At 50.6% G+C, this 23642-nt stretch overlaps 1 protein-coding gene across 8 annotated transcripts in view; it reads right to left on the reverse strand.

Annotated features, from left to right (window-relative positions):
• Positions 1–23642, reverse strand: part of LOC113830028 (neurofilament heavy polypeptide) — a 163738-nt gene that overhangs the window by 90359 nt on the left and 49737 nt on the right. For all 8 annotated transcript variants that reach the window (XM_070124534.1, XM_070124532.1, XM_070124528.1 and 5 more), the window contains exons 3-4: positions 15598–15701; positions 15058–15133 (exon numbers count right to left, since the gene is read on the reverse strand). In XM_070124534.1, the coding sequence (XP_069980635.1) occupies positions 15058–15133; positions 15598–15701 (180 nt within the window). The remainder of the gene's footprint in view (positions 1–15057; positions 15134–15597; positions 15702–23642) is intronic.

The following is a 23642-nucleotide window of genomic DNA, read 5'->3' on the forward strand; positions in this document are numbered from 1 at the left end:
TCATCTGCGTACCCACACCCGCACCAGAACCCGCACCAGCTCCCGCACCCGTGACCCTCGTACGGGCGGGCGGGGGCGGGTGGGGGCACCAATCCCAAGCACTGCAACGTGACCTTTGAACTCCCGCCGCCAGATCAACCCCCCATCCCCCCTTACCCCCCACCCATCAAAGAGACAAAAAATCTAAAACAATAAAACCTCGATCATAAATGTTTACTCGCGGAAAACAACCAAATACGAAACTATTTTTTGCACAACGACATAAGAATATCATAAAATTCTCCCTTGATGGTTTTCTCACATCGGCCGTCAAACATTCTTTCCTGTCGAACACTGTTTGTGTAAGAGGAATGAATAAGAGAGCGAAAAGGAGGAAGAGGGGAAGAGGAAAGGAGAGGGGGGAGAGAGGGAGATAGGAGAGCGCGAGAAAGAGAAAGAGAGCGAGAGAGGGAGATAGAAGGAGAGCCCGAGAAAGAGAAAGATCGAGAGAGGGAGATAGAAGGAGAGCGAGAAAGGGAGAAGGAGAGCGAGAGAGGGAGAAGGAGAGCGAGAGAGAAAGGGGAGGAAGAAGAGGACGGCCAAGGGGCCACACAGGGGTGCAGCGGTAGCCTAGCAACAATGGTTTGTAAACTTTAACCCTTTTCCTCCGCCGTCTATCCCTTCTATCTCCATACTTCCCCGCCCCACTCCCCCTCTAAATCCACTCGCCCCGCCCATCAATCATTATCCACGGGGGAAACGACGAGGCACGTCATTGTACACAAGTTGTTTGGAGCGTCCAGCCTCTGCCCCTCTTGCTATTTAATCCATCGCCTTTCGTGAAATAAGAGATTGTGTATGCGTGTGTGCGTGAGAGAGAGAGAGAGAGAGAGAGAGAGAGAGAGAGAGAGAGAGAGAGAGAGAGAGAGAGAGAGAGAGAGAGAGAGAGAGAGAGAGAGAAGAGAGAGAGAGAGAGGAGGGGGGGGGGGGGAGGGAGGGAGGGAGGGAAAAGGGAGAGAAAGAGGGAAAAGGGAGAGAAAAGGGGAAAAGGGAGAGAAAGAAAGAGGAAAGGAGAGAAAACATTTCCTTTCTCTAAACAAAAACAGTAAACAGACGAGACGTGCGAGGACACTTCCGGGCGTGATGTGGAGAGCAAATTCATTCACGGCGGCCAAAGTTATGGCGTCATTTGGCGGCGATAAGGCACGTTATGATCACCCGTGTATGGTAGGGGAGGGGAAGGGGTAGCAAGGGACGGCAAGGGAGGGATAAAGGACAGTAGGGGAGGGGAAGGGATGGTAGGGGAGAGGAAGGGAGACGGTGGGGAGGATGAAGGGGAGTGAGGAGGAGAAGAGTAGTAGCAAGAAGGCGAGGAGGGGGAGAGAGAAAAATGAAAAAAAAGCGGCAGAGGAAGAGAGGGGAGAATAAGAGGAAGGGGGACGCAGAAGAGAGGGGAGAATAGGAGGAGGAAGGGGGGGACGCAGAACAGAGGGGAAACGGATTAGAAGGGTCTGGTAGCGCCCCCCGTGCATGTCAACACCCAAACTGTCGGCGGTTTCACCCATACACCGCACTGCCGGCCCCTAGTCTCGCGTTACGCACGAGACGAGGGGAACGGCGGGGTCGCGCTGCGGCACCAACCACGCTGCCGTAGCTCAGCGCACGCGGCGACTTAAAACGCGTACGTGTGCAACTCCCCCTATTCCCAGAAGCAGTCCGTGCAACATCAAAAGCCGTTAAGTTCCCTCCCAAGTTTGGGGAAGAATAATCTAACTTTGCACTGCTGATTAATCGTATTCAAGAGGAGGGCAGAGCCAGAATGAAAATGGTGGAGGTAAACATGAATTACAGATGTAAATAACGTATGCTAATTAGATTCCATGGTTTTAAATGCTGATACACTTGCAAGTTTACTCGTTTCATCAAATTTGCTGGAATATCAGACTGAAATGTTTATGATGCCAAGTGCTGTGAAAAATGAGTAAGATAAAGGGCCTGAGAATTAGAAAGAAAATAAAGGGGAGGGAGGGAGAGGGAGAGGGAGAGGGAGAGGGAGAGGGAGAGGGAGAGAGAGAGAGAGGGTGGAGGGAGAGAGAGGGAGGGGAATAATAAGAGAAAATGGAGGGAGAGGGGGGAGAGGGAAAATAAAGGGAGGGAGGGATATAGGAGAGTGGAGGGAGGGAGGAGGGAGGGAGGGAGAGAGAGAGAGAGAGAGAGAGAGAGAGAGAGAGAGAGAGAGAGAGAGAGAGAGAGAGAGAGAGAGAGAGAGAGAGAGAGAGAGAGAGAGAGAGAGAGAGAAGAGAAAAAGAGGGGGGCTGGGACAGAAGAAAAGAGCACGAAAGAGAGGAGAAGAAGAGAGGATGCGAGAGGAGATGGGAGGAGGGGAGGGGGCCGGCACCGAGTCCCCCTGCTACTTAAGACTGGACAGCGAGTGATAGAGGCCGACAGCTGTTGAATCGCGTATGTAATAAACCCGACGCCCTCGCCATCCCCACAGCAGCTACTACGCCCACGCAGCGACGCCCGTTCTTCTCCGCAGGGACATGCAAGACTATCAGATTACAGCGCTCTGTCGCCCCACGTCGTAAAAAGGGACAGAGGCAAGTATAGATCCATGTGAATACTCAGAGCCCTGCTCAAGTGCACTCTAACGGAAAATGGCTCCCCCGTTTTTCATCGCCGCCCACCCTGGGGTCGCGCCACCCTGGGCGAGGGCGGGCGGGCTCACTCGTGGCTCACTCGGGCGGAGGACGAGCCTCGTAAAGGCCGATAATGCTTATCGTAAAGGCGGCGACTCTGAGCAAGGGTATATTTAGGGGTCATTTTATTCGCCTGTGAGCGCCATTATATGTCTAAATAGTTGGGATATAAAGCTTTGTATAGGTAATATATATTTCATATAAATATATAAACAAACAAATACACATTTTTATATATACATATGAGAGAGAGAGAGAGAGAGAGAGAGAGAGAGAGAGAGAGAGAGAGAGAGAGAGAGAGAGAGAGAGAGAGAGAGAGAGAGAGAGAGAGAGAGAGAGAGAGAAAGAGAAAGGGGGGAGAGGAAGAGTTGGAAATATACAAGTGCTGTATGAACAACACACACGTAGAACTGTCGGCAGCAGGGTACCAATTCTGCATAATTCAGCCTTGCAAAGAATATGGATAAATATTCAAGCCAGAGCTTACATATCCTATATGCCTGTTAAGCCCACCAAAGACCGGTGGCTCTCCTTCGCACACAAACGCCCTACGCCCGCGACCAGCTCCCTCCAAAAACTACCCAAAATACCCAATAACAGGGGAACGCCTACTTAACATCATGCCCTGACCTCTACCATGACAAATGGGTACTAGAACGGTAACTACTCAACAGCCTATTCCCTACTGGCAAGTCCGCGATGCCCGTTCTCGATACCCATAAATTTTTAGACATACCACGGGGATATTCCTGAACCGAGGCCACCGATGAGAAGAGAATTAGAACCGGAAATCTGGCAAAACATTTTCGATTTCGATTTTTTTAATGATCATTCGCATACGTCCATCGAGCCCAAGGCATAAAAATCCCGCAGCTGACCCACGCGAGAACGGAGCCGGTGCCAACCCACACGCAACCTCGACCCTAATGTGCGTGCGGAAGTAACAAGTCCACCCGCTCTGGCATTCATCTAGCACACAAAACACTGACACTGCTAGACGAGGCCACATCTCGCACGGATCGCATTACCGCCAGACGCCCCCACCCCCTCTCTTCCCGACTACTCCCCCCCCTCCACGAACATCCCTGGCTTCCCCTTCCCCTACCCACTCGTCCCCCCTCTCCCCCTCCCTTTGACATCCCAGGCTTACCCCTTCCCCTACCAACTCCCGTCCTCTAACATCCCACGCTTACCCTTTCCCCTTGCCCTTGCCTTGCCCCCGCCCACCCCCTCCTCCCTAAGCACAAGGGGGTGGGGGGGGGAGGGGGCGGATTCCAGTTAATGCCGAGAGACAATTACGCAGATGTGATAACGGTAAGAACGAAGAGTCCAACGGTTAATTACCGGACTCGCGCGCCCGACAGTCACGCCGCGCGCCGCCAGCCTCTCGCCCGACGCCGACGGCTGGACCTTGGGACCGGCGGCTGTAATGAGCACGGAATTTATGGAGCGGTCTTGGGGCAGCCGAGAAAGGTGGCGGGAGACGAGCGGGGACTAATCGCCGCTACGTGACCCGAGTTCCGATGTCTGGGGCCTAATATTCCCCCGGAGTTCATTATCCGTCACTGGATTAGGGTCATCATTCAACATTAACGAAATTCACAACAAAATTCATCATTGAATCTTTCTCCGTTTGCACTAATGGAAGTCTCTTTTTACTTACAAAACAAAAATAAAAGTGCCTTTGTATATACACACTTTATCTACGAACACGTGGCTCAGTACTTGTCATTTAAAACACAGTGTCATGATACCGAAGTTTTCCACGGTGCCTTAAAGCTGAGACATCAAGAAACAATGGAAGTATGGGTGGAGAAAATTACAATATACACCAAATTTCATTACACCTCGCTTACTGTAGATGAAACGAAGAAAAAAAAAGTAGAATCAACAGATAACAGATAACAGTATTAAAACCAGCAAAAGAAGCTAGAGAAATTTTAAAATAAGCAAAAGAAATAACAGTAAACAACCCCTCGCCAACGCTCACAGTCGCCCACAGGATAGAGAGAGACAGACCAAGATTCCGCAGTGGGAAGACCAGCGGAGTGCGCGGTCCCTGACCACCACCTCTCCAAATCCAACCTCAGACAGAGAGAGACAGGCCTAACCGCCAAGTGCCATATGGTAATCAAGACCCCATCAATGTTGCTCCAGTTCGGATGGTTCAACGCACACTGGGGACATGCACCATTTGCTATGAGCTTCTCTCGCTCTTTCTCTTTCTCTTCTTCTCTTTTTCACTGTCCCTCCCTCTCTCCCTCTCTTTTTCACTGTCCCTCCCTCTCTCCCTCTCTTTTTCACTGTCCCTCCCTCTCTCCCTCTCTTTTTCACTGTCCCTCCCTCTCTCCCTCTCTTTTTCACTGTCCCTCCCTCTCTCCCTCTCTTTTTCACTGTCCCTCCCTCTCTCCCTCTCTTTTTCACTGTCCCTCCCTCTCTCCCTCTCTTTTTCACTGTCCCTCCCTCTCTCCCTCTCTTTTTCACTGTCCCTCCCTCTCTCCCTCTCTTTTTCACTGTCCCTCCCTCTCTCCCTCTCTTTTTCACTGTCCATCCCTCTCTCCCTCTCTTTTTCACTGTCCATCCCTCTCTCCCTCTCTTTTTCACTGTCACTGTCCATCCCTCTCTTTCTCACTGTCACTGTCCATCCCTCTCTTTCTCACTGTCACTGTCCATCCCTCTCTTTCTCACTGTCACTGTCCATCCCTCTCTTTCTCACTGTCACTGTCCATCCCTCTCTTTCTCACTGTCACTGTCCATCCCTCTCTTTCTCACTGTCACTGTCCATCCCTCTCTTTCTCCTTCTCTGTCTCCATCTCTTCCCAACTTTTCCTCTTCCCTCATTTTTTTCTTTGTCTCCCTACCATTTTTTCCTTGTCTCTCTCTTCATTCTTCTCTCTCTCTTTTACACATGACTGCCCATGAACTCTTCAGCAGACAGACGCCTGACCATGAACATTCTTTGCTTGTCCTTTCTTGCACGCCCGCACTCGCGCCTGCGGAGAGCACTGGGGTCGCTGGGAGGAGAGGGAGAGGAAGGGTTGGGGGAGAGGGAGAGAAAGAGGGGAGTGAGTGAGTGAGTGAGTGAGTGAGTGAGTGAGTGAGTGAGTGAGTGAGTGAGTGAGTGAGTGAGTGAGTGAGTGAGTGAGTGAGTGAGTGAGTGAGAGAGAGAGAGAGAGAGAGAGAGAGAGAGAGAGAGAGAGAGAGAGAGAGAGAGAGAGAGAGACACGCAGGGGACGTAGCTTTCAAAAGACCACTCCACGAACACACTTTTTGACACGTGGTCGTCATCCCCCACGATTGCCTGGGATCACTTAGGCACGCACTCCCACCTAATTGTCGCGGCACAAATTACTTATTCAACGACAGGCCGAGATGAAGGTCTCCAGGATACGCAACACCCCCACCCCCACCCCCACTCCACCACCCCTTACCCCCCAACGATCAAAGACCATCAAAGAGGGAGCGATAATACCAAACAACCTCTCCCTTAGCGCAGACAAGACGACAACCCCCTCGAGGAGGCCGTAACGACAAATCAAGTCAATGGGTCGCTGCAACAACTGCGCTACAACACGAACTACCAGCAGACGACCGACCGTCAAGCCGTGGCGCACCAACAAAGGGGAGAAGACAAATTGTTATTGCCCATTTCATCAAGAGTATCCTCTCCGTCCCTCCTTCCTCCTCCCTCTTCCTCCCTCCAAGCGGCATCCTCTTCCACTGAAGTGTTGTAGTTTGATGGAGGTTAACGAAATACTAATGCGGACGATCATAAAATCGCCATACTCAGTCACTCCATTTGTTAGCTTTTTTTTCAATCTCTTTTTCTCCTGGCCTCTTCGAATGAGAGAGAGAGAGAGAGAGAGAGAGAGAGAGAGAGAGAGAGAGAGAGAGAGAGAGAGAGAAAGAGAGAGAGAGAGAGAGAGAGAGAGAGAGAGAGAGAGAAATATCTAGATCCAAACAACTTTATCCATCTGTAAAACTGCCGATATGCACCGGCATGTCCGAGTCCAAACCCACTTCCATTGGGGGGGAATTTCCTAATTATTCATTCCGCTCCCCGCCTCCCGCATCCCATGAGAGTCTACCTGTAATCTAATCATCCCCACTGCCCATCCTCCGCCGCTCCATAATAAACATCCACTTACGAAACTACACACGCGGAATCAATAAAAATGGCTATTTGGTAATCCCTCCTGCACAGCTGTTTACAACTACTCTCCCTCCCCTCTCCCCCGGCGCCGACTCCCCTCCCTTCCCCTCCCCTGCCAGGCTGAACCCACCTGCCCGCTACAACACACGCGCCGGCACAGGAACATCTGCTCCCCCTTCGCCCGACGCACAACTCGCCGACACAAGCGCAAAGACAAGGCCCCTCCCTCCTGCAACAATCGCACACTTGCACACTGTACAAACAAGCCAACCCGAAACGTCGACGTGCGCTGAGCAGAGGAGTCGTCCTCAAAACCCCCGCCCTGAAAGCCCGCTGAATAAACTCGAAAACCACAACAACATCCGCTTTTGATACATGACAACTCATCCAACGAGTCACACTGGCTACCCACTCCTCATCCACTTCACCCCCCCCTACCCCCTCCCCCTCCACTCCTATCCCTGATGCCCCCCCCCCCACCTTCGCCCCTCCCTTCTTTGTTGGTCGTTTTTCTCGGTTACTTTCCCTGCCCTGTAATTCCTGTTCTCCGAAATTGGATTTAAAATAATGCCCCCCCCCCTCCGCCGCCCCCTGCCCCCCACCGCTGCCGGGTGTATTGACAAACTTGACTAAAGAGCGCCGTCTCCTTAGCAACAAGGGGACCGAGCGAGGCGAGAGAGAGAAAATAAATAAAATAAAAGACGAAAACACACTGCCAGTTAGATCGGCTGGTCACGGCGCCGCCCGCCACCCCTCGCCCCTCCTCCCCCTCCCTGTCCCTTTCCCTCTCTCTGGGAACACCAAAGTCCACATCTAACACATCCCTCGCCAAATTAAGAGGCCCGATATGGCTCCGCGCCGCGCTGTCCACCCAATTAAGGAACTCTCCCGAAAGGCAACCGAAAGCTGCATGAAATCCCGCTCGTTTTACTCACTTTCTTAAGAAAAAACTTCCCGTCTTTCCATCGCGATAAAGCTAACGGCGCCATTAAATCGAGCTTCACAAGAAAAAGTCCCGAACCCTTGGGATAATTTAGGAAACGCCCCGCAAGGCATTCCAATATTCAAACTCGCGTCTGGTCTTCTTACCCCGCTTTCCACGGCCTGTAAAATCCGTGGACATTAATAATTAGAATGTGTGTAGGATCGCTCGCAGCCAAGCGCCTTTCAGTCCATTTACATATCAAGGTACACACACACACACACACACACACACACACACACACACACACACACACACACACACACACACACACACACACACACACACACACACACACGCACACACGCACACACACGCACACACGAATCTATAGGAAACCACTTCGACCAGACACCAACTTCACACCAAATCTGACTAAGGGTAAATGTTTCTGTAAATTCAATTTCTCAAACCCGGGGGGGTCTCCCTACCAACCGACATAACTGCTACAAAGAGAAAGTTTTCATTCATATTCTCAGCGGGCGGCCCAAAAGGGAGGGGGGGGGGACGCAAATTCACCCAACTCACAACAAAATCGGAGTAAATAACAGAGAAGAAAAGGTACAGAGGATTTTACATTTTCGTTTCCCCCATAACGTAGCAACAAAAACAGATGAGATACCCCCTTTGATTCAAATTTGCTGTCTCAACAAACAAACACAAACATGCGTTTGTTTGTATTTGTGTAGCAAGTAGGGTGTACAAAACGAATGACTGCAATAGGACTACAAAAATAAAGTAATAAACCGTTATTTTTACAATCGTTGTTATTCATATGCATCAACATATATAAAATGGAACATTGACACAAAAAATCAAAATTATAGATCAACTTTCATGCAAACAAATCACAAGTGCTTCCCTCACGCCAGGCCCCGCCAGCGCCCTGCCAATTTCCGAGTTTACTTCTGACCGCCCTGCCCCAACAACACTTGACTGAGGTTAGCCAGGGCTGGCCAAAGGACGAGTGTTGATACAGGGGGAGGGGTGACCTCAGGAAGGTCAAGGAGCGGGATTAAGGGTGAAGGGCGGCCGGGCGGAGATAGGGTTCGTGACAAGGGAGCGGGGAGGAGGAGGAGGAGGAGGAGGAGGGGAAGCCAAGGAGGGATTTCGCCGGGGATGAGGCAGGGCCGAACGGCGCGGAGGGGGATTACGAGCTAGAAATCCCACGGCCCATTAGGATTAGGTCACCTTGGTGAAGCTCACCGCCAAATGACGGCTTAAACACGGGGGCTTATCGGCCGAGATACGCCCACAAACTCCTCCTCGCGTATCCATCTACCCGATCGACCCGCACAACAACGAGCAATTACACTAGATGCTTCTGCTATGCACCCACGCAGACGCACGCATTTATAAACATACGAAAAAGTCTGCTTCGTTGTCTAACTACAGTCAGAAGAAACAGACATGCAATTAACCTATCCGCGCAGGGGCTTCCCGTACCCTTCTTCACCCCCTATTAAACCCGTGTGCGGCGCCCGCGGGTTCAAGATCCCGAGCCCAAAATCTCGAGGAAAGCAAGCGCCCCAATGTGACCCTTCAATTTTCCGCCCGCGTGGACCGTAACCGCTGTTAAGGCAGTGATTCCTGGATCGTGGAGGGCAGGGGCGGCGGGTGGGTAATGGGTAAATTCGAAGGGAGGGGGGATGAGCCACGGGGAGGAGAGGGAAGAGGACGACGGCAGGTAGACAAGGAGAAAGCGAAAATAATAATGGCAGTGAGGTGAGGTGAAGCGGGGTTGCTTGACCAGGACTGCTGGGCAATTACACAGGTGGTAAAAATACAACAAAAAAGGAGGAATAAGAGGAATGGACGAGTATAATAAAGGAAACAAGAAATGTCGGACCAAGACATGCCTAAGCGAAGCAAAATGGGATCTACAGGCGCGGGGAAGAAGCCAAGTGTAAAACACAAAAGGGAAAGAACGAGAAGCTGGTCCTCCATTGTTTCGAGGGAAAAAGGCTTATTAACTCCCTCGGTCTGGAATCGCCAAAGGGGGACAACTGATGGCGTTTTTAATAACAGGACAGGTAGAACTAGGCGGGGACAGGGCGAAAGGCAGAGGCAAGGAAAAGGAGGGAGGCATCTGGAAAGCACAGCACAGCCCAGTACGCGATGGCGACGATAATACTTTTTAGCTTCTGTAACCACCACCTCCACCGCCAAGCGCCGAGGAGGAGGAGGAGGAGGAGGAGGAGGAAGAGAAGGAGGGTGGTCCAAAAGCTGACCACAATCGCGAGACCCAGCGTCCAAGCATGAATAATAATGTGGCTCCATACACAGGCGACTCCATGCCGCCGGACGCCTGTACACCATTCACAATCTTGGTTCTGCTCTGTGCACGCCGTCCATCATTCATCCACATGGGAAATAGACAGACACGAGTAACACTTGGCTAATTTCGAGGGGGCGGTCGCAGGCAGGGGATGGGGAGGGACTGACCCTATATGCAGGGGAAAGATTATAGGGGTGATGGGTCATGGGAGTGGATGGGGGGTGACCCTGTAAGCTTCGGCGAGGCGGAAAGATAAACACTTTAACAAGGGGGCTGAGGATAACGAGATAACGGTCGTCTGCCTGGTAACAGTCAAAGTAATTAGAGGTATTGGGACACTGATCTAGGCCCCTGGGTCACCCACAACCTCCCATCAGAGACAACCCTCCTCCTCCCCCTCTACATACCCCCAGGGGACGAGCGAGGCCTTCGTACGGTTAGGGCTGGAGTTGTACACACCACAGGGGAAGACCGGACAATGGCAGGTACCGTCATATTAGCTCTTGGCTAATGGTAGGCTACGAGTGCGATAAATCCTAGAGATAAACAATAACTATATGACAAAAATAATACAACTATAGTATATAAAAAAACACCAACCCACTCACGAAAACATATGAAGCAAAGAGCCCGATGAAACTAGCCCCCGTTAGCCGCAAGGGCGGGCCATTTTACCGCGCAGGTTTAGAGATCCTCAGCTTAAATCTGCCAAGGATTTATCGTGCGCTCATGGCCTATGCAAGCAAAGCCCTAATACGTTGCGACGAGCCAGACGTATGGCTTGCCGCACTTCCTGGCCTGCCTCACGGGAATCCTCGAACGAAAGCTTAATCTGTGGACTGCTTATTTTCACGACCGTTCACGCAGTCGGGAATTGAAAGGAACCGCCCCTTGTTTGTCTAAACAATTCCTACCTCATGCATAAACATACGAGTAAACTTCTAGCCCTGACGACCAGGAATTACGTGTATATAATATATAATCCAATACAATATATAACACAACATGTATTGCAATACAATATGTAATACAACATGTATTGCAATACAATACAATATGTAATACAATATAAAACAACGTAAAAACTGTATACAACATATAATGCAATATATAAAATAAAATACAAATACATATATATATATATAATATATATATATACATATATATATACATATATATATATATATATATATATATATATATATATATATATATATATATATATATATATATATATAACAACACGCCGTAACGGTAACCCAGGACGGACGCTTAGCCCTGCCCACCAAACCGGCAAGCAAGCGGGCCAGGCTGGACCTACGCAACTCCGCCTTGCCCCAAAACAGTGTTCGCTTTCTGCTTCACGTTATCCTCATTCCACGTGCGTCTGTCCTTCCGAGATTCCTTCTCCTCCCCTCCTTCGCTTCCTCTTCGCCCCCGCTCTCTCCCTTCGTTTTCCTCCCATAGAATTAGCCTCTAGGACCCGAATTTCGCCCTTGATAGAATGGAAACACTCGTCGGTTGTTTATTGTTTACGTTCAAAGCTTTCCTCCAGCCCCGAGGGTGAGCGTCGAGGCCGTCTCATTAGAAGAAGGTAAAAGCAGGATTTTGTTGTGCCCTTGTTGATTCAAGGAGCGCGGTTAATTCGCTTCTTAAATTATTTCCAAGAAGTTGCTTTAATAACTGGCACTCACTCTTCCTCTCATCCGTGTACGTACGCGAGTAAGAGTGTGAGTGAGTAGGAGTGAGTGTGAGTGAGTGAGTAGGGGGGTTGCACTGAAACGAACGCGACAAGGAGACAAAGGAGGAGAAGGATCGCACGCCCAGACCCTCAAACGCGCCCACTGATTCCCGGAATACGGTCGGGTCAGGGCAGACGAACGCCCACCGCCCGTACCTCACTATGGGCACTCACCACGCCCACCGCCAGAGACCTCACCGACTGTAATGGGCCGACATTCCCCCCTTCCCTACCCCCCTTTACCCATTTCCACCGCAAGCCACGCCCGCAACGCTGCATCCGAGACCATTTCTCCAACGCAGATCTTAAATCTGGTCTGCCATGAAGGGCTAGGCAGTAAATCGTGCGGAGTTCCCGATACAGACGCAAAAAGAAGGCCGTTTCCGAGCGAATACTGCAAGACGTAGTTAAATACTGATCTGAGACAAAGGAAAAGGTTTGGTTCGTGGAGAAAAAAAGAGTCAAGTTCCTCACGACGATTAACCCGCATATCTGGAACGTCGAAAATAAAACATGTCTTGCTAGACTGAATAAACAGAAGTACAAAGTTCAGGGAGAAGAAAAAATGGTGGGAGAAAAAAAAAAACATCACCCACAACAGCTGCATAAACAATCCGCGAGACAATAAACAAATAAACAAAACACTGAGGTTTCAGGACCAACTTCGCCAAAGACATCAGCAGCCTCCGAGACACGCCCACCAGCCACCATTTCGACAAGAATCTGTAGCCATCATGTAAAAGTACCGCCTCCAACACCCCCCCCCCATACACACCCCACCCACACACGCACCCCCCCCCCTCCGCCCTCGCCCACACAAACAGACCCACGCCACGACAACCATGAATAACTGACCCGTTAAAATGCCCTGTATGTACACAACTTGACAAAACAGCGCCTCGTTATTTAAGTTCAACGGCCCACAAAATCGGGTAAGTGTCTTGGCGATTACCCTTTTATATACGCAGCCGGCCCGGGAGGAACCGAGCAGCGGCCGTCTTCGCCAGATCTCGCCTCAATCCCTCAATTCTTCTTAAATTCAATTCCTCCCTTGATGGAAATCCAACCTTCTCCTCAGCGATCTCCACATATAATCTCCCTAAGAAACGAGAAAGGGGGGCCTTCTCTCACCCATTGGAAAAAAAGTATCGCGGGTATCGCTCCCAAGGGTACCGCGTGAAGGGGATGTTGGGTACGGCCGGTGTTGCTGTGGAGCCGAGGACGGGGGTGTTGGCAGTAAGTCTGCGGGGAACATCTATCAGCAAGGTGGCCGCGTTTACAGAAGGTTGTCTCGCCGGGACCTCTTGTTTATACAGCGACCCCCTACCCCCTATGCACGGACACCACCTACCGTGCCCGCTGCAGCTGGGGTTCCCGTTACTTCGGAGCAAACGTTCCGTTTGATAGGATTCACCGTTACTGGTCTACTGAATACAAATACTCGAAGAAATAAAATGGATTTAATAATGGCAAGGTATCACGTTTTCCCTCAATTTGTGGCGATCTAGCAAACAAACAAATAACCACATCGTATATACGCTACTAAGTGCTGGTTATTAATCATTCGTTAATAATGTAATGACACCTCTCGTGAAGGCCAATCAACCCCATGAATGGCAGTTTAACGCAACAATCGTGAGCATTTCTCTCTATCGACTGCGTAGGCGAACGGTCTCCGCAAGGTACACTACCCAGGACAGTAAACGGAGGCGCCTACCACAATAAACAAAGCATTACTTTACTTCCCAACACGAACCCCATAACCACAACCTACCCTCTTTCTGCCGCCTTCCCCCTGCCCTTTACCCTCCCTTCTCCCCCTCCTCAAAACCAACCAACGGCTGAAAGAAGAAGCGCAAAACTTCAGTTCGATATCAAATAAATAAAAAATCATTTCTCGTTCTAATCCTCCCGATAAGCCGCGTTGAATCCCTTCGCAGAGGCAATCATCGGGCAACAAAAGGGAAAAAAACGGAAACCGAGCACGTCGAAGCCCGCGACAACTAAGCGGGTCGTTACCCCCCCAATGCCCTGGGGCTATATCTCCAACATTACGACCATCAAAACGACTTGCCTGGATCTCCGGCCGCCGTTCGCTGCTCTCTCAAATGAGCGAGTGAAACACCCTCTTCATCTCCTCCTCTGGAATTTTCTGCGGCGTTGCAAATAGAGAGAGAGAGAGAGAGAGAGAGAGAGAGAGAGAGAGAGAGAGAGAGAGAGAGAGAGAGAGAGAGAGAGAGAGAGAGAGAGAGAGAGAGAGAGAGAGAGAGAGAGAGTGTGTGTGTGTGTGTGTGTGTGTGTGTGTGTGTGTGTGTGTGTGTGTGTGTGTGACCAAGCTCGATGCCAGGATTCCCTTTCATGACGGAGGATTCTGGCTTTATAGTGTGGCGGAGGAGAGATGGGAAGCGGGTGGGAGAAAGGGACAGAGGCGAGGGAGAGGGAGGAGGAGAGAGGGTGGGAGGGAGGAGAGAGCAGGGATAGAAGAAGAGAGGGGGGAGGATGGGAGGGGGAGGGAGAGCGTATGAGAAAAAGGGACAGGAGGGAGGGAGAGGGAGATGGCCAGGGAGAGAGGGAGAGGGCGGTGGGTGAGAAGAGGAGGGAAGGAAAGGGAGAAAAGGTGGGAAGGAGGGAGGGAGGTAGGAAAGGAGAGCTAGTGAGAGTGGCTGGAGGTGGAGAGGGAGGGTATGGAGGGACAGAGATTTAGAGTAGGATGAGAACTTCACAGAGATCGGCAGAAAAAAAGATGAAAAGAAAATCAGATAAGAGAAGGGAGGGATTGAGGGAGGGGGAGGGGGAGGGATTGACGAGGGGTGGGGGAGGAGGAGGAGGAGGAAGAGGGAGGGAGGGGGGAGGGGGGAAAGAAGAGAGGGAGAGAGGAAGAGAGGGAGAGGGAGAGGGAGAGGGAGAGGGAGAGGGAGAGGGGAGAGGGAGAGGGAGAGGGAGAGGGAGAGGGAGAGGGAGAGAGAGAGAGAGAGAGAGAGAGAGAGAGAGAGAGAGAGAGAGAGAGAGAGAGAGAGAGAGAGAGAGAGAGAGAAAGAGAGAGAGAGAGAAAGCGAGATAAGCGAGAAAGAAAAAAGCGTGAGAGAGAAAACAAGAATAAACAACGAACGAAATCAACCCAAAATTACCCGCCCATCCCCAGAGCAAGAGAAGGCGCGCACGACCGCCCCACCCCCACCCCCACCCCCTCCCCCACCCGACCAAACCTCGCCCGACAGTACTCACCTCTTCCTTGGCGACATCTCCGTTGGTGTTCTCAACCTTCGCCGCTTTCTTTTCTCGTCGGAGGAACGAGAAGCTCCTAGAAAATAAAAATGAAAAATAAATAAATAAACAAAACGGCGCTGTTGCATTTTCCGTGTCTTGTTCTCCTATAAATAATTATGTTTTAGGTCTTTTTTTTTCTTGTGTATTTCCCGTGGGTTTTTCTTTTATAAATAATTCTCTTTTTTAGGTATTCTCCCTGGGTTTTTCTTTTATAAATAATTCTCTTATGAATAATTCCCTTTTTAGATATTCTCTCTGGGTTTTTCTTTTATAAATAAATTTCTTATAAATAATTCCCCTTTAGGTATTCTCAATGGTTTTTTCTTTTATAAATAATTCTCTTATGAATAATTCCCTCTTTTTAGGTATTCTCTGTGGGTTTTTCTTTAATATATAATTCTATTTTTATTGTATTCTCTTTATACAGTACAAGAACACTGCTGGAAGGTTCATGCACTGGAAGAACTGACTGAACGGCTGTTGGTCTGTCTGTCTTACCTGAATGATTTCTTCTTCTTGACCTTCTTTTCTTTCTTTTCCTCCTCTTTCTTTTCTTCTTCCTTCTTTTCCGCCTCTTTGTTGTCCTCCTTGTTCACTTCGTTCTGCAGGGGAAGAGAGAGAGAGAGAACACGTTAAAAAAGCCGTGCAAAAGAAAAAATATATATATATATACATAGATAGAAAGGAGATTCGTCCTCCTCATATACATCAACAAAAGTAATGCAAAAAATAACCAATAACTATAACAACCGCATCAGAATATCCCCCTCCCCCCCCAAAAAAAAAAAAAAAAAAAAAAAAAACGAACATAAATCATCTTATTACCCACAATCCAAACCTCTCGAGAACACCCATATACTTCCCCCAAAATCCCCATGCGCACACCACAACATGGCAGGTGGACAGGTAAGCCATAATCAAGTCAAGGAGATGGGGGAGGGTGGAGAGAGAGAGGGAAAGAGATACAGATATAGAGAGATAGAAATATATATATAGAGAGAGAGATAGTGAGAGAGAGACAGTGAGAGAGGGAGAGATACAGAGACAGAGAGAGAGAGACAGAGTTAAAGATAGAGATAGAGAGAGAGTTGGATTGGCATGGAGTAGAGAGGCGGCCGAGGGGACGGGCGGGCGGGCGGGCGCGAGGGGAAAACTCTAGGGAACGCCCGGCCCTTCATGCGACTCCCGAAGGAGGGGAAAATCAATGTTTAGGGAATTTATGACCCATCAAATGCTGACTGTCACAGAGGGGTTCTGTCGAGGGGAAACTCAGGGGAAGGGGAAGGAGGGGGGGGGGGGTGGAAGTGAGGGGATGAGAGGGAAGATCCATATCCCATTCAAGCCAAGATTCTCGAGACACCTCTGCAAACAACAGAGCCAAGTCCTCATCCCCTAAAAACGACTTCGAAGTGCAGTTCCTCTCTTCCCTCCACACTCCCCTTCTCAGACGGGATAATCCCACCCTATTTCTCTACCTTTCCCTCCTCCTCCTCCCCCCCCCACCACACACACACCAACAGCCCCATAACAATGATTCCTACACCCCCACCCCCACCCCCACCCCACACCCTACTACGCGCCATCACCCTCCCCGCCCCTCACAACCCATCCCTGCCCGAAACCGTAAACGTCCTACAACTTCTTTGTGCTTACTTCCCCGGCTGCAAGTTTAACGACGCCCATCTGGAGCGGCCGCCGTTGTTAAAAATCAATGCCGCTCAAGGAATTACGCTTTTACGGCAAGTTAATTGTTTATTGTGTCTTTATTTACGGAGCGGGCGCAATGCGTAGGAGGAAGAGGGAGGAGGAGGGAGGTGGGAGGAGGAAGGAGGGAGGGAGGAGGAAGGAGGGAGGGAGGAGGAAGGAGGGAGGGAGGAGGAAGGAGGGAGGGAGGAGGAAGGAGGGATGAATGAGGAGGAAGAGGAAGGGGGAGGAGGAAGGAGGGAGGAGAAGGGAGGGAGGGAGCAGGAGGGAGGAGGAGGGAGGAGGAGGAGGGACGGAAAAGGAGAACGCGAGAATCGGCAAAAAAGGGAAAGAGAAACGGCAGCTCCTGGAGCCATTAAACTTTCCTTTAAAACGCGAGAACGAGAAAATAAAAGGTGCATAAAAAATAAAAGATGGCAGATGGGGGGGGGGGAGAAAACCATGGAAAATGGAGGATAAAAATGGAATATACAGATAAAGCTAAAACTATATGTCGAGTTGACGAAAAAAGAGAGTAAAATAAGCAGCAAAATCCAAAACCCACGGACATTCTTCTGCGCTCGAGGCGAAACAGGAAACATTGTTTACTGAACTGGAGTGTTTAATCTGAGGAAGGAAACTCAAGGGCCAGTAAATTCTTCGCTTGTCTGGTCAGGGTCCTTCAGGAGATGGGATTAGGGAAATGGAGAGAAAAGAAGGGGGAGGAGCCACATCAAAAGCAAATACGTTTCGGAATTCGAGCTCTCCATCAGGGGAAAATCGTCGAGATCAGCCATTCACGTACAATCTACAGATCATGTATGATATACACATTACATATTTCAACGATACAGACAGACAGTGAGTGACCGACTGAGTGAGTGAGTGAGTGAGTGAGTGAGTGAGTGAGTGAGTGAGTGAGTGAGTGAGTGACCGACTGAGTGAGTGAGTGAGTGAGTGAGTGAGTGAGTGAGTGAGTGAGCGAGCGAGTGAGTGAGCGAGTGAGTGAGCGACCGACCGAGGGAGTGAGGGAGTGAACGACCGACCGAGTGAGGGAGTGAGCGTGCGAGCGACCGACCGATTGAGGGAGTAAGGGAGTGAACGACCGACCGAGTGAGGGAGTGAGCGTGCGAGCGACCGACCGATTGAGGGAGTGATTACCCGACCGACCGAGTGAGCATAAAATCCATGGAAACGACAACCTCGACACCAGCACCGCCTCGCCGCTGCCGACCGGCCTACCGTGCCCCATCGACCAGCAGGCACAGCGGCGGGCGAGAGCAAACACCATCCCTCCTCAAACAATGCCAAGATTGCACGGCCGACCGACACGCGTCCCCGGCCGCCCAGCTCCTAAGGGCAGGTCAACAAACATCCACCTGGAACCCTTAAGCCTAACCTGCTTCCCGGGAGAGCTCGTACAAAGGCAAATAAACACAAAATTGACATTCAGAGCAAAACAGAGGTGCCTACTCTCGGGAGAAAGTAGTGGGGAGGGGCGTGTCAAGGGGAGCATTTACAGGAATGGGAGGGCAGAATTTATCACCGCCAGGGAAACAAAAGGTAAGGGACACGAAGGTGACTAAGAAGAGGGAGAGGGAGAGGGAGGAAGAGGGAGAGGGAGGGAGGAAGGGAGAGAGGGAGGGAGGAAGGGAGAGAGGGAGGGAGGAAGGGAGAGAGGGAGGGAGGGAGAGAGAGAGGAAGGGAGGAAGGGAGAGAGAGAGGAAGGGAGAGAGAGAGAGGAAGGGAGAGGAGAGAGAGAGAGAGGGAGAGAGAGAGAGAGGGAGAGAGAGAGAGAGGGAGAGAGAGAGAGAGAGAGAGAGAGAGAGAGAGAGAGAGAGAGAGAGAGAGAGAGAGAGAGAGAGAGAGAGAGAGAGAGAGAGAGAGAGAGAGAGAGAGAGAGAGGGGGGGGGGGGACACGAAATAGTCAACAGTTGGTCGGCCTTATTTTAGAAGATTGAAGCGGACGCTAAATGTCCTGTGATTCCACCAATAAAAGGACTGCTACACATCGACTAAAGCGAGTGGACAAACGCCAAGTGGTAACAAATCAATACATTAACAAAAATAAAATAATAGTGCATGGATACAGACCACGAAACCGTTTTTAAGTGACAAAATGCCCGAATCATGTTCCCATATAAAGCACGACGGAGAACTCTCCATTCTCTTATACCTTGTACGGTCTACCTCCCCCCAACCCCTTCCTCTCCTACTATCTACCATTATCATTCTATCATCTTCCTCCTATATCATGCCAGACCATGCAACTGCCCAAAGAAAAGGCGACCTTGCGCGTTCACGTGAGCGAGAACGATGCTGCCTGTGACAGCGTATCCTCCTCTCCAACTTCCTTCTCAATTATTCTATCGCTCACAATCCCCCATCTGCGACACGGCAACGGCGGCGACTGAAAAGACCGAAATAAACTGACACAGCTAATTTGGCCGAACGATCTGAATTTTCTCTTCCACGTCGATTCCAGGAGAGAATAAAAAAACGTATTAAAGTTGCAATCTTCTTGCAACGCCAATGGGGAAGTACTGCAACAAACGAAGCTTCCGTCCCTATGCTTGATGGCGTCTACGTTCTCTCGATTTGTCGGGTTTAAACAACCTTATTCTAAAAGAGTGAAAGGGCGATTCAGCCAGTCAGTCGACCAGTGAATGAGTAAAAAAATAAATCCGCTACTTATGGAAGTCTGGGAACCCTTCTCCAAGTTTCTGAAAGTCGAAAACTTGACCTTTTCCGATAGGCGTTCCTACATAAAAGGGGACAAAACCTTGACAAGGTCTGAACATCAAATCTTTCCCCAATCTCTAATAGCCGGGCCTTCCGTTCCAGAAACTCAAGATCATATCACAGCCTCCTCTAATGGGATTATCTCATAACAGAATTGCTAGCTATCTTTGTTATCGCCTGACCCACGACTTCCGTCCAATCTACGACCTTCTCATCAGCATGCTTAACTTTCGGTCTCTTAGGAGTCGTTTGCTTAACTACGCAGTTTCTAACAATGCCATTTTTTTCGCCGCGGACCGAAAAGGAGGAGAAAAACTAAATTAAGAAGTTCATGAATGCCGATTAGACGATGCAGTGTTTACCCCAAGTTCAAACAAAACAAGTAGGTCGCTTTAATCCGCTAACAACTACATTCCTCCCGCCCTTCTTTGGCGTATCTTTTGGCCGTTGTGGGGGGAGGGCATAAGGTCGATATTAGCAAGGGCAATTTGAGGGATCAGCGAAAGCAACGCGCTGGTGGTGGAGGCGGCGGCATCCGGAGCAGGAAGGGAACCGGTTCGGCGAGAGGCTCGTATAACCTGCTCTGCTGCGGTCTGGCACGGGGTGGGGGGTGGAGGGGGCCTCTCTACCCCCACTCCTTTCCCCTACCCCTTCCCTCCTTTCCCTCTCCCCCCTCCGGACTTCACTATCCCTCTTCATGACTTTACTCTCATCCCCTTCGCAACCGCAACTGCCCTCCCTCCTGGTCACATACCCCCTCCCCCCACGCGCCAACCTCCGCGCCGATATCTCTACTCAATATTAGTTTCATTCATCTTGCAACAGCCGATATTACCCAACCTCTTCGAACCACAATGCCACAATTCTTTTCAACCAGCCTCCCCTCTGTGATACGCACTGCGGTGCAGAGCAGCATGCAAGCCAGCAACGCAATCGCCCCGAACGGAATTCATCACCACTATGGCCTTCCAGACAAACATTGGGTCATCACACAACGGCGCCCAATTAGATTATGTTTACGAAGCGCCTGCGAGATAGTGTGCCTGACGTCACCAGATGAACTTTAATAATGCCTCGCTACAGACAAACACGAGAAACGCGATAGTCATCCTCCTGGCGACAGCACGGTTCCCCGCAAGGACATCGTGCATCTGTAAGCAAACAACCCCCCCCCCCGCCACACTCACACCAAAGGGTGCTGCATCAAGACGTCCGAGAGCCCAGCTAAGCATACCACGTGGCCGCTTCAACCAAATCAGCAGGAAAGACCCCACCACCACCCTTACGGCCAGCTTCACCACATCAGCGCCACAAGCGACGGCTGACGTCAAGCCCTCAACACTTAACGAGATTCGAAATAAGTCAGGACAGCTGATCGTGCAAGTCACCCCCCCCCCTCCATCCCTAAACAAGCAGCTGGGAAGTCGAACGGGACGCAGGAGGAGGAAGTGAAGACTTGCGTGGTAGGACCCGAGGCCCGACGAAGCAACACAACCACCGTAAAAAATAAACAAAACAAATAACAAAAATGGCGTACAAAAAAGATCGTTGCGGCCCGAGGAACACCTTCAGCATCACACCTGCCACATGTGCAACCCGATACACACTCACAGACCTTGATAAAAGACGACTATGTGCGCCGAATGACGTGCTATTGCTGCCGTCTCGTAACAGCATTTAGAGAAAATAGACCGAGCAGTTTGAGAAGATGGCCAGGAAACAGACGTGCGAGAGGAGAGGAGTGGGAGGATAACATAGGAAGGGAGAGGGAAGGAAGGAGGCTGGAAGGAGGAGGAGAGAAGGAAGAAAGGAGGCTGGAAGGAGGAGAGAGGGAAGAAAGGAGTCAGAGAGGAAAAAAAAAACATACGCATTATCACGAAGCCAAAGGAACCTCCCCACGCCAAACCCTCGAAGCCCCCCCCCAACTCTAACACCCCACAATTCCCCTCGCAACACCCACTCGCCCCCCGCCTATTCGACGACGTCCTGACCTCATCACATTCCCCACAGGTCACAAGACTGACATGACCTCTGACCTTTGACGAGCTGAACGTCTTCATCCCGCAGCAGCAGCAACGTGGGAATTATCAGAGTACCACGACTGCAGAGACGACCCCCCCCCTCCTTCCCCAAACAACCACCCGAGAAAGGAGGGGAGGGGGGGGTCAATCGACGCCTCATTACCCACCGATTGCTTGCCCTCCCCCTCCTTCCCCTCCCCACCCCCACACGTGTCGCTCTCGTTTCCGAAATGCGATGGAGAGGGGAGGCTTCAGGGTGGGGGTAAGGGGGAGGGGGCAGAGAGGCCCTGGACGCCCGCCAAGAGAGGAAAAGACGAAAATGAATGACCGTCATAGTATAATGTAGTTTTCCTTTTCTTATCCGGTTTCACAGGAGTATATCAACTTCACGAAATCACCCGTTACTTGTTTTCTGCAACCGTCGTAATGTATCTGATGCACGAGATGTCATTATCTCCATCATAATTGTTATCACGTTTTACGCATTTCGTTCGTGTAAAAACGTGTGTGTGAGAGGGAGGGAGAGAGAGAGAGAGAGAGAGAGAGAGAGAGAGAGAGAGAGAGAGAGAGAGAGAGAGAGAGAGAGAGAGAGAGAGAGAGAATCATTTTGAATCCCCAGCCAAAGACGGTGCCATTATTGAGTAGCCCTTTTTTTCAGTGCTAAAGCAAATAGTCGGTGAAGCCAAGTGCACCCCTACGAAACGCGGCCACCTGTCTGCCGGAGGCCCAGACGACCCCTTGGCCGGGACCAGCGCCGTCGACACGACCCCTCGGCGGCCAAATCCCCCGCTCGCGCCATAACCACCTTCGGAACCACAACGAGCCTTCCTCCGTCCAAAGTCGCACGCACACGTCGCCATAAAAGCAGGATTCCACGCCGCTATCTGCCGCGTGATGGCCGAGATAGCGGCTGGCCAGACGACGCGTCCCCGGCGTCCTACACCCAAGCCCCTTGGCCGTCTTGGACACCTTTCTGGCCAGCCTTTCTCGGATTGCCTCGGGATCGCGCCGCGTTTCCTACACAAGGTATGACGAAGGGAAGAAAAAACGGGTAGTAGTGCATATCGACGCGTCATGGTTAAATCCGTACTACCCTAATGGTTCGAGTCTCGCGCCCCCGCATTCCTGACGCCGCGAAGACAGGCCACGCGGTGTCCTTAAGGTCCTCCACTCCCTTCTCTCTCAACCGCCTTCTCAGATCACTGCCCCTTGACTAATAAAGACGCGTGACAGTTTGCCGCTAGTCATGCCACCGTGACAAGCATCCTGTCATAAGGCAGTACCTAAGAGTGGCACGTGGCTGATAGCCTGCTTCTGGTAACTAGCATGCTCCCTTCGACGGAGTAACATGCCTTTCATAAAAAGTGAATTGTCAAGCTTTATCTGAAGTCTTATCAAACAACGTTTCCTTTTTTGCTCCCAAAGTATCACTTATCTAATTAGCTTTTTATGCAAACCAAAGGGCCTCCGCTGAACCTCGGTGGCTCCAGCCTAAACTCTCCTCATTCATCGGTCTATCGCACCGCCACGGCCAACGTCCACGATGACAAAACTATTTTTCATAAGAATTCGTTACAATTTCTCCTTCTCAAACGTATTCCTCGGCTCCGTTCTACCATCGCCCGCGCTTCCCTATTCCATCTACCCTTCCCTTCTAATAACCATTTCCCTCGAGATACAACCCATCAGAGAACACAAATGTACCGAATCGCCTTTCCCTACGACCGATACAAGCCACACGGACCTTGCCTAACCCCCCAAGTGGGTCCGAATTCCCTTCCTTCTGGTCCGCCAACCCAAAAGCCAACCCCCCAGCCAACCCACCCAGGCCGCTTGGTCGAACCGGAGCGCCGTGGTGGCCGAGACCCTCCTCCCCTCGAGGCCAGAGATGTACGAGGGCCGCCGTAATGTAATGTATGTATGCATGTATGTATATATGGGTCATAACATAAATATGCATACAGGCTATAGGGCTAGGATAAGGAGGAAAACAACTTTGGCCGTTATGATTTCATCGCTTTCCTTGGGTTTGGCTTCCCTTAGACAACTACAATGCCCTTCTTTCGAGAAACAAAGGGGAGGGGGAAGAGAGAGAGA

Source organism: Penaeus vannamei, chromosome 8 (assembly GCF_042767895.1).
Source record: "Penaeus vannamei isolate JL-2024 chromosome 8, ASM4276789v1, whole genome shotgun sequence".
In the NCBI taxonomy this organism is placed as follows: domain Eukaryota; kingdom Metazoa; phylum Arthropoda; class Malacostraca; order Decapoda; family Penaeidae; genus Penaeus; species Penaeus vannamei.